The sequence below is a fragment of the Furipterus horrens genome, unplaced genomic scaffold (genome assembly GCF_987537825.1).
Source record: "Furipterus horrens unplaced genomic scaffold, mFurHor1.1.pri manual_scaffold_1, whole genome shotgun sequence".
NCBI classification, from domain to species: Eukaryota; Metazoa; Chordata; class Mammalia; order Chiroptera; family Furipteridae; genus Furipterus; species Furipterus horrens.
Genome location: NW_028327171.1, coordinates 86,301,354 through 86,320,601, shown reverse-complemented (window position 1 = coordinate 86,320,601; position 19,248 = coordinate 86,301,354). Strand labels below are relative to the sequence as shown.

At 36.0% G+C, this 19,248-nt stretch overlaps 1 protein-coding gene across 1 annotated transcript in view; it reads right to left on the bottom strand.

Moving 5' to 3' along the window:
* ZPLD1 (zona pellucida like domain containing 1) overlaps positions 1 to 18,242 on the bottom strand; it is a 45,327-nt gene extending 27,085 nt beyond the window's left edge. The window contains exons 1-2 of the mRNA XM_090259893.1: positions 18,206 to 18,242; positions 15,147 to 15,260 (exon numbers count right to left, since the gene is read on the bottom strand). Coding sequence (XP_090116019.1) covers positions 15,147 to 15,260; positions 18,206 to 18,242 — 151 coding nt within the window. The remainder of the gene's footprint in view (positions 1 to 15,146; positions 15,261 to 18,205) is intronic.
* Positions 18,243 to 19,248: the final 1,006 nt, after the last annotated feature.

Sequence of the window (19,248 nt, the reverse complement as noted above, 5' to 3'; positions counted from 1 at the left end):
ACGTATTTATTGTCATTTTATTGTTCATAGTTATGATCTTCCTTTTTTCAAACAAATCCCTTTAACATTTCATATAATAATAGTTTGATGGTGACAAACTTGTTTTTCTTGCCTGGGAAGCTCTTTATCTGTCCTTCCATTCTAAATGATAGTTTTGCTGGGTAGAGCAATCTTGGCTGTAGGTCCCTGCTTTTCATGACTTGGAATATTTTTTGCCAATCCCTCTAACCTGCACAGTTTCTTTTGAGAAATCAGCTGACAGTCTTATGGGAATTTCCCTGTAGGTAACTAACTTCTTTTCTCTTGCTGCTTTTAAGATTTTCTCTTTATCTTTAATCTTTAGCATTTTAATTATGATGTGTTTTGGAGTGGGCCTCTTTGCATCCATCTGGTTTAGGACTCTCTGTGCTTCCTACACTTCCATGTCTATTTCCAAATTAGGGAAGTCTTTTTTTATAACTTTTTAAAAGAGATTTTCAGTTTCTTGTTCTTTCTGCTCTCCTTCTGGCACCCTATGATGCAAATTTTAGAACACTTGAACTTGTCTCAGAGGCTACTTAAAACCAGCCTCATTTTTAAAAAATTATTTTTCCTTATTGTTGTTCTGACCAGTTATTTTTTTCTTTCTTATGTTCCAACTCATTGATTTGATTCTTGACTTCATCTACTCTACTGTTGTTTCCTTGTAAATTGTTCTTTATTTTAATTAGCAAATCCTTCATTTCTCACTGGATCTTTTTTATGCTTTTGAGGCCCTCACTAAGTTTCTTGAGCATCTTTATGACCAGTGTTTTGATCTCTACATCTGAAAGATTGCTTATCTCCATTTCATTTCATTCTTTTTCTGGAACTTTGATCTGTTCTCTCATTTAGGCTACATTGCTTCATCTCTTCAATTTGACAGCCTTCCTGTGTTTGTTTCTATGTATTAGGCAGGGCTGCTATGACTCCCTGTCTTGGTAGTGTGGCCTAAATTAGTAGATGTCCTCTAGGGTCCAGTAGCCTCCCCTATCACCCATGCTGGGTACTTGAAGTGTGTCCTTTCTGTGAGCTGAGTACAACCTCTTCTTGTAGTGAGCCTTGGTTGCTGTTGGCAGGTCAATGTGAGGGATTTACCCAGATCAGCCAGCTGTCAGGATAGATTGTGATCACTGACTGTTGTACAGGGGAAGGGTGGTGGTGTTCTGACATGTTCTGTAGCTGTCCACAGGGTGCACAGGCTCTGGGGTTCCCTGGGTGTTGCAGGCCAAGGTCAGCCCCACCTGTGTTTTGCCCAGAGCCACCCTGCCTGTGAATCTAGCCTGGTTGCTGCTAGTACCAAGCCTGGAGCCCCTTAGCAAGATGTATGGTGGCTGGGGGCTCACTGAGGCCTGGCTGTTGCTTATCAGAGAGAATTTAGGAAGTTGTGAAGCATAAGCCAAGACCGGCCATTCATATGGAAAAGTAGCTTGGATGGGCCTATACGTTGGATGGGCCAAAGTCTCTGGGGAACTCCAGGGCTGGGCAAACAGTTTAGCCAGGTTGATGGAGGCTCAGATATGGCTCCAGCTTGTCAGTTCTGTGGCTCTGTCAGGGAGAAGGTTCAGAAAAGGGACAATGGCCTCTGCCTGCCTTTCTTTCTAGGAACAAGCTGTCTCCCAGCTCTAACATTGATGCTAAAAATACTTCAATTTCTCCCTGTATGAAAATGACACCTTTCAAGCTGATATCCCAATGCTGGAACTCATAGGAGGTGAGTCTGAGTAAGTCCATCTGTGAGTTATTTAACAGAAACTGCTTGGGACACCAGAAGTTTCTTCCACCTACTCAATCTGCACTGGCTTTTGCTGCCAAAATTATGGGGGCTTATCTTTCTGGCGCTGAAACCCTGAACTGGGAGCCCCAGTGGATGTTAGGACTTCTCAGTCCCAAAATATTTTTCCCAAATTCTTATCCACCACACATAGATGTAGGACTAGCCCGTTCTGCATCTCTGCCCCTCTTATCAGTCTGAATGGATGTGGTTTCTTTAATTCTGTAGCTGTCAGACTTCCATTCAACTTGATTTCTGATGGTTCTAAACGATGGTGGCTCTATATTTTAGTTGGCATTTTGATGTGGTTGTGAGATGAGGTGAGCCATGTTTACTTCTGTTGCCCTCTTGACCAGAATTTGGCTAATTCATGACTTTTTTTTAATTGTATTTATTGGAGTGACATTGCTTAATAAAATTATATTGGTTTCAGGTATATGATTCTAAAGTACATCATTTCTATATTGTACTGTGTGTTTACCACCCCAAGTTAGGTCTCGTTCCATCATCATTCATCCTCCCTTTACCCTCTCCTAACTCTCCCCAAGGGGTTTCTCTTTGACAATCACCATACTGTTGTCTGTATCCATGAGCCTTTCTTTTTGATTTCCTTTGGTTAATTCCTTTACCCTTATCACCCACCCCACAGCTGTCAGTCTGTTCTATGTATCCATGCATCTGTCTCCACTTTGTTACTTTAGTTTTTTCATTAGATTCCACATATAAGTGAAATCATATGCTATTTGTCTTTTTCCAACTGGCTTATTTCACTTAGCATAATACTGTTCAGATCCATCCATGCTGTCACAAGAAGTAAGATTTCCTTATTTTTTATGGCTGAGTAGTATTCCTTTGTATAAATGTACCACCCCTTTTTTACCCACTCTTCTACTTATGGATACTTGGCCTGCTTCCAAATCTTGGCTATTGTAAATAATGCTGCAATAAACATAGGTGTTTATATATATTTTTCAAATTAGTGTTTTGGGTTTCATTGGACGTATTTCCAGAAGTGGAATTGCTGGATTATAAAGCAGTTCCATTTTTAACTTCTTAAGGCAACCATGATTTCTATATGATTCCCTTTATTAAAAGAATATAGTTCATTTTAACAAAGATTTATTGAGTGCTTACCAACTTCAAAATGCATGTTTTTTACTGCATCTTAAATCTATTGATTTTTCTCCATCCTCATGCTATTCCTTGGTCTATGCCACCATTATCTTTTCCCCTGAAATATTACATTAACTCTCTAACTGGTTCCTTTATTTCTACTCTTAAGCCCTACCATTAATACAGCTTTTAATACAGGAGTTCATTCATGTCACCTCTTTGCATAGATATTCAATAGCTACTCACTTGGGCCAAAAGTCCAAATCTCGGACCAGGTCCTCAAACCTCTCCATGATCTGCCACCTGCCTGCCTCTGCATTCTCATTTCTCTTTACTGTCCCCCTTGCTTCATACATTTGTTTCACTGAACTTCTTCAAATTCCTTAAAAGCATCATACTGAGTGATAGAGGCTTGAATAGTGGTTAGCTCCTGGGGTAGAACTGTCTAGACTAGAAGAAACGAGGAAATTTTAGGGGTGATAAAAAAGTTCTCTATCTTGATCTGGGTAGAGGTAACAAGAATGTATGTTAAAGTTTCAAGATATACCCTGAAAATTGTTGCATCTTATTATATGTAAAGTATTACTTGATAAACTACAGTGAGAATTTTTAAAAACCTAATGTAGGTTTTAGACACAAAGTCTTCAGTCAATGCTCTTTCCTCTGCTTGGGATTCTCCTCCTACCCGCAGTCTTTGTCTGAGTAACTCCTACTCTTCCTTCAGGTCTTAGATTCAAGAGTCTTTTTCCCAAAGACTTACATGATTTCCAATCTAAATTATACCTGTTGTAAGCTGTTATTTTTCCCTAGAATTATATATGTATTTTTATATTTGTCTTCCCATTAAACTTTTTATTAAAGTTGGAAGCTATGCTATTCATCATTGTACTCCAGTGAGTGTTTAATTAATTAATTAATCAGTCACACAATGTACTAGAGCAATAGCCTGCACTGAGGATTTACAAAGTAGTGGTCCTTGTTGTCAAGTAGTTCACAGTCCAGAAGGAGAGACAAATGTGGCCCATATTATCAGGAGGATCGGACAGAATGCTAATGAGGTGGTGTAGACAGTGAACCTCAGCCAGACTGGCTGGTTAGGATCGCTTCTACAGAAGATGGCACTCAGTTGAATTTTGAAGTATCAATAGGAGTTAGCTACACAGAGTGAAAAATGTTTAACAGAGGTGACAGCGTAAATAATGACACAATTGTGAAATATACTCAGACTGGTTATAAGCTGGGCAGTTCAGTTTTCATTAAGATTTAAAATTCACATGAAGAAATGGCAGGGAATAAAAGCAACTGGCAAGTACCAGGCAAGATCACAGGAAACCTTTATGTATAAAATGGTCTCTGTAAAGTAACAAAATGTCTTCCTGAATGTCACATCAAATTCTCAGCGACTACACATTTCACTAAGAACTTTCTTTATGCCCTGTGAAAGGGAGAACAAGTATCATTGTGTTATTTGGCATATTATAAATGTATCTAAGTGAATAGATAACATTAACTATTACAAAAGAGAAATATCATTAACTTAAAGCAACTAAAGACTTCAGCTTCTTCACCTTCATTTCAGAGGAATTAATTGATGCTTACAACAGCTCTACAAATGGCAGTGACTACTCTGTCCAGGTGTCGAGCTCTCTTCTCTTTTCTGCTTTTTACATGAAGACTTATAACCTCTGCAATGGAATTGTATTTGCTACAAGCTGATCCCACTTTGAGATATGGCAATAAAGTAAAGGCTTTTTGCAGGAAAGAAAAAAGATGTGTTCAAAGCCATTCTAACTCAGTTTTTAAAAGACTTTTCACTGCCCCTTCCAAGGAACACATTTTTTCTGGGCTGTAGATGCTAAAGGCATACATTCAACACAATTTTTCCATTTGTGAGGCTCTGAGGGGGGAAAAAATGTTACTTCAAGTTGCCAATAGACAATGTCTGCCAAAAGCAGAGAATTTTTTCAGAGATATTGAATATCAGTTGCTCTCAATAACTAATTTTTTTGAGCCTTCTTATTATTTAGTCCCTTGGGACAATACCTGGGTATAAAACAATCTAATTAGTACAAGCTAACAACAACAAAAATCAATGAATAAATGCCATTAGCTATTTCATTTTTAGTGTTTTGTGTTTAAAAACACTGAGCATGTTTAAGATGACAGGCCTGCCTACAGAGTTTATATGCTGTTATGTTGCAAAAATGGCATTTTTTTTCCCTTGATATTTTAACCAAGCCAACCTTTTCATAGGAATTAAAAAAAAAAAAACAGTATTCAACTGAATTGAGTTTAAAATAAATAAATGTTCTGCACTGGCTTAGAACTAATAGCATCTAAATGAGGCTAAGCATTCCTAGTTTGTGATAGACTGAATAATTTTTATTTCATGTCAATACTGTTAAGTTTGAACACATTTGCCTTTACTAGTGTCAGAATATTTTTTCCGACATTTTAAATTATTACCTAGAATGATAAGGGCACAGATCAATGCAATTATGCAAATAATTTGCACACACATATTCTGCAATAAAACAAACATGGCAACACCCCCAAATTGGGCTGTTGACTTATACCTGGCACTGCAGTGCAGTGGCTCAAAATGTTCCCTCACCAATTATATAAAAAAATAAAAATATGTATGAAAAGCAATTTTGGGGGTCAGTATATAATATTTTTTAAAAATAATGTTTACAGGAACATGAATTGAAAACACAAAATCAGTGCCATCAGTTTTATAAAAGCTAAAGGCTATTGGTTCTACTTATTTCAAGATCTAAACTACATGCTATGTCATGTCAACAACAAATGTGAAGAAAGTATTCATTGTATACATATTATGCATCAGTGTCTGTGCTAGACTGTAAAGACAAAGACGTTAACAAGACTTCTTTACCTCAGGGAGCTTATGGTTGAGTAGAGGAGACAGAAGAAAGCCAGGGGATTATAATGGAGCCTGATAATGATACAGTAGAGGTTTGTATGTATACCGTGTTATACACAAGCATGACTTGGTAGGGTGGAGGTGTTCGGAAACAATTGTTGGGAGAAAATAAAATAGTTCCAACTGGATACATTTTATAAGAAATTGAATAAATACTGTCATGAAGATAAAAGGATGTTAAACTGCACTCAGGTTTTAGCTTTAGTGACTGAGTGGATTATCAGGAAGAAAAAAGATAAGCTCAGTTTTTTGAGAGGCTGAAGTACTTATGGGACAGTCAAGCAGAAATGTACAACAGGTAGTTGAAACTATGAGTCTAATATTTAGAGGAAAGAAAACAGTAAACAATATAAATTTGATAATCACCAAATATTCAACATATCAATAATAAACAATAATAATAAATGAACTACTATGAGAGCATTCAGATAAGAAGAGAAATAGACTGGGAATATATATATATATATCTATCTATATATATATATATATATATATATTCCTTTAATGAGACTTTTCCCTCATTTCCCTGATGGACTATAATCATTCTCCTGTGCTCTTTCTCACATCACATTAGCTGTGAGTCTACTATATTGCTTACATCTAGGAAAGGATATTTACTTTCTCACTAAATTATGAACTCATTGAAAGCCTGGGTTTTCCCAGAGTGCCTAAGAAATATTCAGAAAATGTTTATTAAAATATATTTGATTCACAAACAGCATGCATGTTTTCTAACTTTTTAATATTAAGTTCCAAGATTCACAGGAAAGAAAAGAAATATGTGCACAAATACTAGGGGTTTGTCTGTTCTGTTCATCCAGAACTCATATTTCCTATCTGTACTCTGCCAACTGCCTGAGATAATTCTTGTTTTCAGAGTTTCAGACAAAAATCCAAATCCTTAATGTCAGAGATATTTTCTGACTTCTAATTAAGAAAATTCAACCCATTGAATAATATGAATATAATAAATATCCATTTGTTGTTTGGGTACCTAACATTTTTAAATGCATTAATCTTGGAGACAATTATCTTCTCTCATTACTAATGAATGTTTAAAATCATTTCCCCTTAATAATGATAGATTTGCTGATCTCTATTGTCATTAATAGTAAGCAAGTGCATGACAGTCTCAGAGGTTGGCATAAACACTGTGGCTACGTAGTAACACAGAGCTAGCAAGACATCCTGAGTATCATGTCTAACCAGCACTTGTGCTTGACTGCATATGTATTACCAGAGTCTTATTAAAATGCAGATTCTGATTCAGTAGGTCTGTGTGGGGCCTGGTTTGTGCATTCTTCACAGGCTCCCAGGTGATGCCAGTGTTGCGAGTCTCTTATTTAAACCAGTTAATTCCTTGATCACAGCTATAGATTTTGACAGGGCAGAAGCCAACTGTTAGGTAGATTCTATCTGGTAGGATTAAACACTCACACCACATATCTTTTTGTATGATTCACATGCCTACAAAAGGGAGAAATTATAAACAGAAGATAGAGAGAGAGAAAGAGAGGGAGAGGGAGAGAGAGAATGAATCATGAAGGAGATGGACGTGTCATCTTTCTTCCTTGTCTGAGGAACTAACTGGTGTTGAATCTCAATGAAAAAACTTTTATGAAAAGCTTCATGAGACTGAGTCCAAATAAGTCTATTCTAGTGCTCAGGTGGATGTGTGAAACAAAATTGGAACTAGGATTTATCTTCTCCTACCCCCACCTCTACTCCATTCCATAAACCATAGCAGTTTAATAATTGAAGGAATAAGACAGTCAGCCTCACATGGCTGCTATGCCCTGGGCACTCTCTGAAACTGTGGGCAGAGATAGGGGAGAGGATGGGTGAGTCTACTGTTAGCAGATGAAGGCTCTGTGAGGTTCAGATGCAGGTATGCCCATACATAAGATTGCACCTGTATCCATGGTTTATGCCTTAAAAGTAGCATTGTTTTAAAATTGACAGTATGAATCAAAATCTCTTCAATATAATCAGAGGAACCCTTTCTGTATGCTGAAGGGTGCATTGCTTTGTAGTGCCATAGAAACCTCACCTAGAAATAATTTACTTCCTGGTAGATATTCCAAAACTAATAAATATTATTTAATCAGATTATAAGAGTGGTTTCTATGTCATTTTTGTTTCTATCTCCAAAATGAAAGCAGTAATGTTTGGCACTACATAAACAGATCTACTTAGAGAACAGATGCTCTATATGCCTCTTCAACTCATTTTTTAAAGTTATTTCCTCTTAAGCTTTTATACAATATTGAGGTTTTGTTGCTACACGAAATGGCAGCAGCTGATAAAAGAATTCAAAATGGATTAGTAATTTAAGTTCCTTCTCTAGATTGAACAGGTTTCTTGCCACCTTCATTTTTCACACCTGTTTCTCATTAGCAAATGCAAGCTGTCATTTTCAGGCTATAAGAACTTCATACACAGTCTGAGGCAAACTTTGCAGAGGTATTCACATTGGCTTCTCCAAACCAAGAGTTTGGTCATTTTCTTCAGGAAGAGAAAAGCATGTGGGTTTAACTTCTATAAGCAGACAAAATGAAAAATTCATGCAATAAGGAACTTTGTTACTAAAGAAAAGAAAAGTCAGGACTCTGAATTATTCAGTCACTGAACTCGCTGACTAATTGCTCCTCTCTCCCCTTCTTTTTATCACTGTGGATTAATCAGAGTGTGATCAGCACTGGCTTCCCAGACCAGTTCTTCTGCCTCATCTGGTGCAGTAATTGCAGTCACAAGTGCAAAGTGGGAAGCAGGCATCCTCTTCACAGCTTGATAGGCCAAAACACTATTACACAGGAGAAGGCAGGAGAATTGGCCTTTCTTGTCTACACAGAGGGCCAGAATGTCTTCCCTAGAATAATTATTCCATTATCTACTCTGACTTTATCTTTGGGCACAGAACAATGCAATGGTTAATCAAAGCCTAACACGAAATTAGACATTTCATTTTGCTTGACCCACCCACAAATTATATTGATTAAATGGGTAATTCTCTATTTTATTTCCTGTGGAACACATGTTCACTTAAATGTCTTTTTCCCTTAGAGATGAGAACTTTTAGGATTTACTCTCTTAACAATTTTTAAATATGCCATACAGCAGTGTTAGCTATCAACTGGAAATCTGTACTTTTTATTCACTTTCATTCAATTCTCTCACCCTCAACTCTTGCCTCTAGTAATCACAAATCTGGTCTTTTTCTATGAGGTTTTTTGTTGTTGTTGTTTTGTTTGTTTGTTTGTTTACTTTTTGCTTACTTGTTTGGTTTTAAGATTCCACAACTAAGTGACATCATATAGTATTTGTCTGTTTATCTTTCTCCATGTGACTTATTTCACTTAGCATAATGCCTTCAAGTTTTATCCATATTGTCACAAATAGCAGGACTTTTTTTTTAATAGCTGAATAGTATTATATGGTGTGTATTTATATATCACAACTTCTTTATCCATTCTTCTGTCGATGCACACTTAACTTGTTTCCATGTCTTGCTTATTTTAAATAGTGGTGCAATAATCATTGAGGTGCAGATATATTTTTGACATAGCAATTTTGTTTCTTTCAAATACCTTCCCAGAAGTAACATTGCTACATAATAGAGTGGTTTAATTTTTAGTTTTTTGAGGAACCTCTATACTGTTTTCCTACTGTTCCCACTAACAGGGCAAAAGGATTCTTTTTTTCTCTACATTCTTGTTGGCATTTGCTGTCTCTTGTCTTTTTGATGTTAGTCATACTAACAGGAGTAAAATGATATCTCATTGCATTTTCTTGATGATTAGTGATGTTAAACATATTTTCCTATACCTGTTCACCATCTGTATGTCTTCTTTGAAAAACAATATTTATTCAGGTATTTGGCTCATTTTTATTTGGATTATTTTGTTGTCTGTATACATCATTGTTTAAACATACTAAGTTCACTTTTAGGCATCATTGTTTGATAGAAATAGTCCTAGATTTGTTTGTTGTTGTTGTTGTTTTAATTTATCTTTGTCAATCGCTAACTTTGTAGCACTAGACAAATTCTATTCTTCAATTTTCTTATCATAAAATATGGATTAAAAAATGATTTTGTCTTCCTGACATTCCTCCATGATTTCAAATGAATTAAAAGAAAAGCAGCAAAACTATTATTCTCTGAAGCATTTCAGATTTTCCTTCCTGGCATATGTCAATTGTTTGGCTCAAATATAAACTCTAACAAAAATTCTCAAAAAAAAAAATGGTGTTGTATGTTTCCTATAAGAAATAAAAGAGAGAATTATGTAATGTGACTGGCATGCAATATGTGAAACCTATTATTTTCTTCCTTATTAATGATATTTTAAATAGAATACAAAATGATAAGTTATGTAAAACTGACTTACATTCAGTTTGCTATGACTGGTTAGTTCACAATAAAATAGTGTCAAGCCACAAAATTTTTGGTGCCATTAACTTAATTTCTTCTTGATTGTACCTTTATTATTAAAGACTTCTTGACAGGTCTGAAAGTTTAGGTTAATCCTTATAAACTGTCATCTTCCCCCCAAAAGAGGCTAGTTCCAGAAGGTACCCATCAGTCACAGAGGTCAAATGTATTTATTTGTATGTGTCACTCTGGCCATACAATCCCTCAGTGCCCTAAAAGTCAACTGTGGTTTGAGTTTTGTTCTGGGAAGAGCACAACTATAATGTTAGTGGGGCATATTTCTACTCCTTGCTATTAGCTTGGAAAGCCAAAAGTTAACTACCTTAAAATTAAATCTTATCCCTTTACATTTGAAGTGAATTAGACAATGTATGGTGTTTCCTTTGACTCAAGGATAAAAGCCAAGGAAATTTTTTTGAAAGCTATAATGTCATGAAATACAAAGGTCAGATAGGGCAAGATGATCACTCTCATCATTGTTAAGATTACTTTGCATTTAGATAGCCCCTCCTTTGCCAGACTTGTTCTCATTCTAGCCCACTGCTTAGCATCTGAGCAGCTTGTGAGGATCCTGATGACATAAGGGTGATTCTGATATGGGAGAGGAGAGTGAGTCAGGAGGGGAGTGAGCAATTAACCTTTAGGCTTTATTTGTTCACTCTGGCCTTATTTTGCAAATAACCTGCAAATGTGGACTTAATTCATAATAATGCCCATATACACTTAAAGCCTCTCCTGGAACTTCTGATTTAACTAGATTTTAGATTTTTTAAATATAAATTTTAAATTGCATATGTATGTGTGTGTGTAAAAGTTTAGATATTCATTGTCTAAGCCAGACAGTACTAAAAGTGCTAAGATATATGAAGTCAAATACAAATTCAAAATAAAAGGCTTAAGTCTCCCTGTTAAAAATAAAGTAAAAGACTTATCCTCCCCTCCTTTCTTACATAATTTACATCAGAAGACTTGATCACAGTGGAAATAAGGGGAAGGAACTAATCAAAGACCATGTATGAACGGCCCACGGACATGGGCAACAGTGTGGGGACTGACTGCGGGAAGGGGGTGGGTACAGGAGGGCAAAAGGGGAAAAACTGGGACAACTGTAATAGAATAACAGTAAAAAATAATAAAAAAGAACACTAGTAATTTTAAATACTCTCTCCTCTTGAAATATATGTAAATCCTATGGAAAATTAGACAGGTCTTTTGTCACCTTTATGAGCTGAAAATGTCTTTTTCGAGGACCTGGGAAGCGTCTTTTAGAAATGTAAGCATTAAGGAAGAAAGCACCTCAGTGGGAGCATGGGAGCCTAACTTCAGTGGGATCCTTGCTCCAAATAGCAAAAGTACTTCTTTTTTAAAGACATGTGAATTTTATTTTTCCTCTGGATAAAGCCAATATGCTAACACTATTACCAAGTAATTTTATGATAAATTATATGTGACAAATGATGCTGTCAAGTCCTCTTACTCCAGGACTACTTATTGTTTATCTTGAAAACATACCCATAATGGATTACATCTGCTTGGCTGTATAAAAGAGGGAGATTCCTTTCTGTCTTTGCAACCTCTTAGAGGATCGCCTCTCATGAGGACAACATTCTGCTTCAATGCTTATTCAACGATAAAAGTGCTTACATGCACTGTCTTTGAGGAGAGGATTTCTGGATGGAGAGATTTTGTTTCTAATTATGTTTCCTCAACACATGACTGAGCTATTAATTGGAATAATGGGCTCAAGAAAATAATACTGTTAATTGTTCTTAACCATAAATGTATATTTGACTCATCTTAGGTTTGAATATTTTTTAAAAATCTAAATTGATTTTGAGAGAGAGAGAGAATGAGAATTTGTTGTTCCACTCAACCCAGCACTCTGGGTTGATTCCTAGATGTGCCCTGACTGGGTATCAAACATACAAACTTGGTGCATTGAGGATGATGCTCCAACTAACTGAGCCATCCAGCCAGGGCATCTGCAGGGTTTAAAATGCAGATTCCCAGCATCATATTCAGAGATTCTGCCACTACATATTTGAGGTGAAGTATTGGAGTCCTCAACTTTAACAACTAGCCCAGGTGATTTTGATGGTCAGTGGGCACCCCTGTAAATGGATGTTTTAACATAATTTTAAATTTTTACCATATGAAAAATTCTTCCTTTTACTGTCCTAGTCTTTCCCTCACTCATTTACATGTTTTATTTATTTTTGCAAGTCCATAACTACAGCATCGCCAATCCTCCTTGCTACACAATCTTTTCACATTTTGGATTTCTTTTTCGCCCATAGTAGAATGAGGCTGGACCACCTTCCCAGGCCCTAGCCAGGGCCCTTGACACATCACTCTCAAGAGAGCCTCTGCCTCCCACTTCACTGTGGAGATGAAGATAATCAGCCTCTTTCAAATTGTCTGCTTGTGTCTTTTATTTCTCCTTCTCTCCTAATCAAAGAAAGAGCTACCACTTTTTCAATATTAACTCCCCCACGTACACCTTAAATCTCTTCCATATTTTATTTCCTCATTACCTCAATTATTTCATTATCCATATTCCCAATATCTGAATATTTCCCCTTTACTGATGTATATACTAATGTGTCTCTAGTCCCCCAATCCTTTCCTCTCATCTAAATAGCTGAGTCAGGTTACTCCTCCTTTCCCTTCACCGCCAAAGTTCTTTAGCTAGTAGTCTATTTCCATACCTTTCATTTTTCTACTCCCCCACTGCTTGCTCACTTACTGCACAGGGATTCAACTCTCACATAACTATTTTCAGTTTCAACCTCTCCCCTTGACCTGAGTTGATCATTTCCTACTACTAGACAGAGGCTGCCACTTTAAGTATTAAAAGCACCCCAAATTTATTTTTTCCAAACTCAAACTTTCTAAATGATGCAAATGCCCTATACTTTTGTTGTCAGTTAACAGTGGCAATCTCCAGTTATTCAAGTTCAAAGATTCTCCAGTCTTCGCTTTCTCTCACCTCCCAAATCAAATCAGTCCTCCAGTGCCGGCGAGTTCACCATGAAGTATCTCTTACTAGTTCTCCCTTTCTGCTGTTCCCACCTCACCACCTTTGCAGGATTCCTCACTGCCTCCAGTCTCTCTAAGCACGATTCTATACTTTTCCCAACATCAACTTTCTCAAACAGAATGTGACCTCCTCAAACCCTTAAACAGGTATGTTTATAAAGACTCAATGGCTCTTCATTGCCTATAAAATAAGGACAAAATCCTTTTATTACACAAATAACAAACCAAGTATTCTTATTAAAACAATTGAACCTGACTTGACTGAAACCTCTAGCTCTGATTAGTTACTAGGATATAAAGGAAAGGAGGAACCTGTTAAAAGACATGTTAGAGTCGCAGTCAACCAGAGCAAGAGTGTCAGAGTTTTACAAAACAAATGACCAAGTTACTAAAGAAATATATAGCATTTTAGAAAAGCAAAGGACAGAGAGTAACTGTCATAAATTAAAATAGACTTAAGACATTTATTAACAAATGTGATGTTTTAGTAGCAAAATGGCTATTAGATGATATTAAAGAATTATTGTTAAGCTTATTGATTGTACAAATGAAGTGTAATGATTTTTAAATTATTTTTTATTTTACATATATTATGAATAAGCATGCATATAAATTTATTTTAAAATATTCCATAGATGGGTATGGTAAGAAGGAGAGAAAAATAATAAAAAATTTATAAATTTTGATAATTAATGAAGCTGATAATTGATATAGTACACTTTTTATTAATTTCTACTTTTCTATATGTTTGAAACTTTCCAAAATAAAATTTAAAAATGTAAAACACAAGCAAACCAAAAACACATCATTTCTGGTATTCAAAAGTATCTATAACCCTGCTTTAGCATACCTTCCTGAACTTACCTTTAGACATTCCTACCCTGACTTCCATATTTTATTTAACCTGCCAAACATTTGCATTCTAGGTCTGGGCTCATGGAGACATTCCTATACACTTTGGACTTTATTCTGGGACAAGCCAGATAATCTTTCTCCAGATAAACTAGAAATCCCACATCTACTCTGTAATTACCTACTGATTGCTCTATGCCAGTGTGTTGTTGCCCTGGTATGTCTGGATGTAGGAGGACTGACAGGTTTGGAGAATGTAAAACATTACAGAAGGCATTTCAGTTTGCATGGTAGATTTGAAAAAGTAGTTTCAGATTATATGAGTGTGGTTTTGAAGTGTTGATCTGTGGTTTTATAATTTTATCTGATATGAAATAACAAATACTTAAATGAAACCTTCAATCATCTCTCGCTGAGTGCATATTTTAGGAACCTGAGAAACATGTCCATCTATATGGACAAAATCTCGTATCTGTCACAGCATTGATGGATTGCTGTGAAATGTACTCCACAGCTGCCTTGTAGTTTAGTGGTGACCAGTGTTTCACTGAAATAGTATTTTTTGAGTTTTGTATAATATTTCACAATCATTTTCTTAAGTGTTATTCCTAAATGAGTCTATTAGCATATATGAGTAGTTATGAGAGTCTGAATGAACTTATAAGGAAAAAAATATAAATTAGGCAAACTCTGAATGAAGTTAGCCTCTCCCAGTGTTATCATCCACTAGCCAATACTTTTCACATCTATAAGCAGCCAGTATAATGATATTAACAACAATGGACACTTTGTATGTTAATGTGGATATAATTTACAACTCCAGAAAAATGTCATTTGTCATTTGTCACTTGTTAATATCCACTTAATATAGAGGCATACCCATCCCATTTTTCAGAAGTATTTAAATGATTTACTTTTTAAACATAATCACTCTTTACAGATACAACTACAGAAAAGATTAGGCTCAGACTTACCAGGAAATCTACTGTGGAGGTTGGCATCACAGTTGTAGCCATTGAACTGAGCAGACCCTGGAGGCACTCTAATTGTTAGAAGCAACAGCAACCATATTTGTTCCATTGCAAAACCTAGAAAAGAGTTACTTATGTGGACATCACCAGCTTTCACTCTTACATACTGGAAAGACTGAGGCCATTCTCAACTCACTGTTAGATAGGCATGCAGATTATATTCATACATCAAAGGCCTAAGGCTTATAAGAAATAATTATTAGCAATGAGGCAGAGATTTTGGTTACAATATTTCAAAATTATTTCTATTCTTTGGCTTCAGTTTGCTAAGGATGACAAAACCAGGCTTTTGTAAAGGAAGTGCTAAGGCATAAGTCATAAGATTTGTAAAAAAAAAAATTGTTTATTATAAATAGGAGGAAAAACATGTATCTGGCAGATTAGAACAGCATAGTTAAGTAGACTGAACAATTTGGAGGCAACTCTGCACTTCACAACACCAATATGCATCAAGGCATACGAATCTAACACTCAATACTGATTCTCAGAGAATTCTAATACTGTGAATGACCAAAGAATGTCAGGAAAAATTTCCCCTCAACAAAGGAACTCCAGACTACTGCTACTTCTCCAAATTGATGGTGTGTATATCATTTTGTCAGGAACCAGGAATAAAGCAAAAGGGAGAAGAGAAAAACACTGTGTGTGAAATGGCACCACAGTTCTGCCAATGACTGTGCACTGGCGGGTAAGGAGAACTAATATAAACATATAAAAAACTTGAATTTTTAGGAAAAAGTAATAGAAGGTGATTTTTTAAGTTGCCAATGTGGGTTAAGTAAACAAATATAAATTGATTCTAATACTTCAGCACCAGCCAGTCTAGTATTTAATCTTTTTTTTTCCCTCGATGTTTTTTTATTAGCCAGTTAAAACATCTTCCGGGAGTGCCCAATGTAATCTTATAGTCTGTTCACTAAAGAAATAAAGGTCTTTTGGGTTGGTGGTTTAGGTTTATGCATAAAAAGCAAGAATAAAATAAAATTGTAAGTGGTTTGCTCAAATAATTTAGTGCACTTTAAAGGTTTGAGGTTTGGGGAAGAAAATTACATTTTAGATGTTCTTAAAGATCTGCCCTTGGATGATTAATCAAATCTGGCAAAAGGAAGGAAATAAATATTGCTTTTAAATCATCATTTTAGTATAACAAGTTTATGGTGAACGAAGTCACTTTGGTGAGGATGTGGGAAAGGAAGGCATGATTTGATGCTCAAAAATAGACCGAAAAGAATATTAAGTCAACAGGAGCTTCCTTCCTTCAGCATTATGACATACTACTACTAATGCCTTTTGGGAGAACCACCGCATGTCTCATTAGTTCTGCTCACCCAGGACAGTCCGTAAACAAAAGGCTCACACAAAGGGCTCATCCAAGCCCTGAGAAGGCTTGGCCACACCTACACTTTCACGGTCTAGCTCCTCAAGCCACATCAGATTGTCAGCCCTACCTACCCTATTGGAGGCTTTGGAAGACTAGTAGGAAAAACAGCAACTTATTTTTGGGTGGTACATCCCACTCAACACACACTTGTCTCAGCCCCGCCACTCCCTTCTCATGATGGCTGCCCTTAATTCCCAGAGGCTTTTGAGAGTCTAGACCCACACTGCTGTCTTCACTCTAGAGATGTCTCCCACCCCTAGGGATTCACAGAGTCAGGAATTTTCAGTGGTGAGTTACTTTATTATTCTAAAATGTTTTCTTTTTTATATTCTCTGATAAGAAAAAAGCACCATCTATTGAGTACGCACTGTATGCACAGAAGGCACCGTGTGCCAGAACATTTATCTATAGTCTCTCATTTATGTTCCTTATCATAATTGGATGATATTAGAATTATCACTCCAGATACAGCGAAAGAAAAATAAGTCTTAGAAGTCTAATGACATGGAAAATAAATAGAGGAACTAGAATTCAACTTCAAGTCTTTCTAATGACAGAGTTTGCTACCCAAACTACCTAAGTACCTGTTATTAAATTAATAAATAGTGCTTATTTTTTTGGATGCCATTTATCATCAGCTATTTCCTTTATATTTTTTAATTATAAAATCTTTAGTAGATATTTTTAATTGAAAATAAATAAACAAATTATTAATTAATATGCTTAATAGATGTATTTTATAATATGGGCGTATGAGAGAGAAAGTTATTTTTTTTAAAGGAAAAGGAAGCCTTCGTGATGAAAAGAGGAGAAGTATTACTATAGGCTAAACTGGATACATCTGTGTTTACCAAAATTGACAAGAAACTCAAGCTATTTGACATAGCCTACTGACAGCAATAGCAAGTCTTAGCTTTACCACTCTAGATCCGATCTGAGGTTGTCCAAAAGAGGTATGCCTCTCTGCTTCACACTATGAACAGGACCTCTGGCACTGCCATGGACACGCTGAACCCTTAATAAATATTATTAAAGAAAAGAAAGTAGAAGTAGAAGGCAGCTTGCTATAACAGAAAATACATTGATTATGCTATCAGCAGATACGGATTCAAATTCCCCTTCAGTCATTCTCTATATTTGTCATTTGAAAGTCAAGATGATGATTAGAAGATAGCATAGTCTGCACATACAGAGATAATACAGTCTTAATTTCAGGGCCACCACACAGTGATGTGCAAGTTGTACCCTGCATAAGGGCATCCAAAGGAGAGAGATGGTGATCGGGCCTGTGCTCCTTTGGCTCAGTCACACTCTCTTGAGCTAGACTGCTTGACACAAAGGTGTCCCATGGACAAGTGGCAGTCCTGATTAGTTAAATCACATTATAGTATTTATAATGTTATTTATACTGGTCTGTGTTTTAATATTAACATACACTAGAAAGGACATTTTTAAAAAGACACCCACATATCTTGTATAGAAAGTATCCACATGTTGGTCCCTATAACGTTGGCAGTGCTTTTGGTATTTTCAAGACTTTGGGAGGCTCTTTATATTTCATCTGTAAGTTGAAGCAAAATGTTGAACCATTAACTTGCAAACTTCTTGTTCCCAATCCTACCTCCATCATTTTCTCTGCATATAGAAAACGTGAGCATCCACTCACATTAGCAAACTGGGGGGTGCTACCTTGCCACAGTTCCTCAAGTTCTTTTCTGAAAGAGGATCACTTGGGATCTGGAGACTGTGTGGAGACTCTATACTCATCAAAACATAATGTCCTGTTTGCTTGGACTCCCTAGCTCCAGGGCAGATGCAGTTCTAGGCATAGTACCACGGTCCTGATCTGGCTTAAAAATCTTAGTTGAGCTTCATGCCACAAGGTAGAATCTGATTTCTTTGTACATTGTGGGGTGACCTGATGCCTGTTGTCCCACTGTGGCTCCAGAAAACTCTGGTTAGAGAACCAGAGCAGAACCATTTCCTGTCTTCGCAACCATAACTAAATGCAGGAACCAACACTCCTACTTTGGTGCTGACAGTGGTGTACGAGACTCCCTACCACAGACAAGTTACAAAATATTAGTAATAGATTATTAGATAATAGTAACCTTGATGATATGTGTGCACACAGTTTTTGTACATGTTTCCTAACTTAGTATTTTCATAAATTTAAATAGATGAGGATAGGGGAAGAGGTGAATTGTATATACCACATTGAATTTTAAGGAATTCAGAAGTGTTGATTATAAAAAGAGGCATACAGCTCTCTTAAACTGGTACTTATAGGCTCTGTGCTTTCTACTTAGTAATACAAAGAAAATACAAAGTAATTTGCTGTCAAATATGTCAATATTTCTTATATTCAATTTTCATTTTAAAATAACTTCTTCCAAATATGACTCTCTAATTTACTTGCTTAAGATTGAACTTGGAATCAGAAAACTATGTTTATTTTCAATTCTTACTCAATTTTATATAAAATGATATAGTACTGTCACTAATAAGGTTCTCTGGATTTTATATTTTTGACATTTTTTAACCTTTTTTTATTGAGGTTTGCTTTGTGCCAGGTACTGGGGTGTGTTTAATGTTTAATAATTAACACAATTTTGATATTTACTCATGTTACAAATGTAGAAACAGAAGCCCACAATTTTTCCA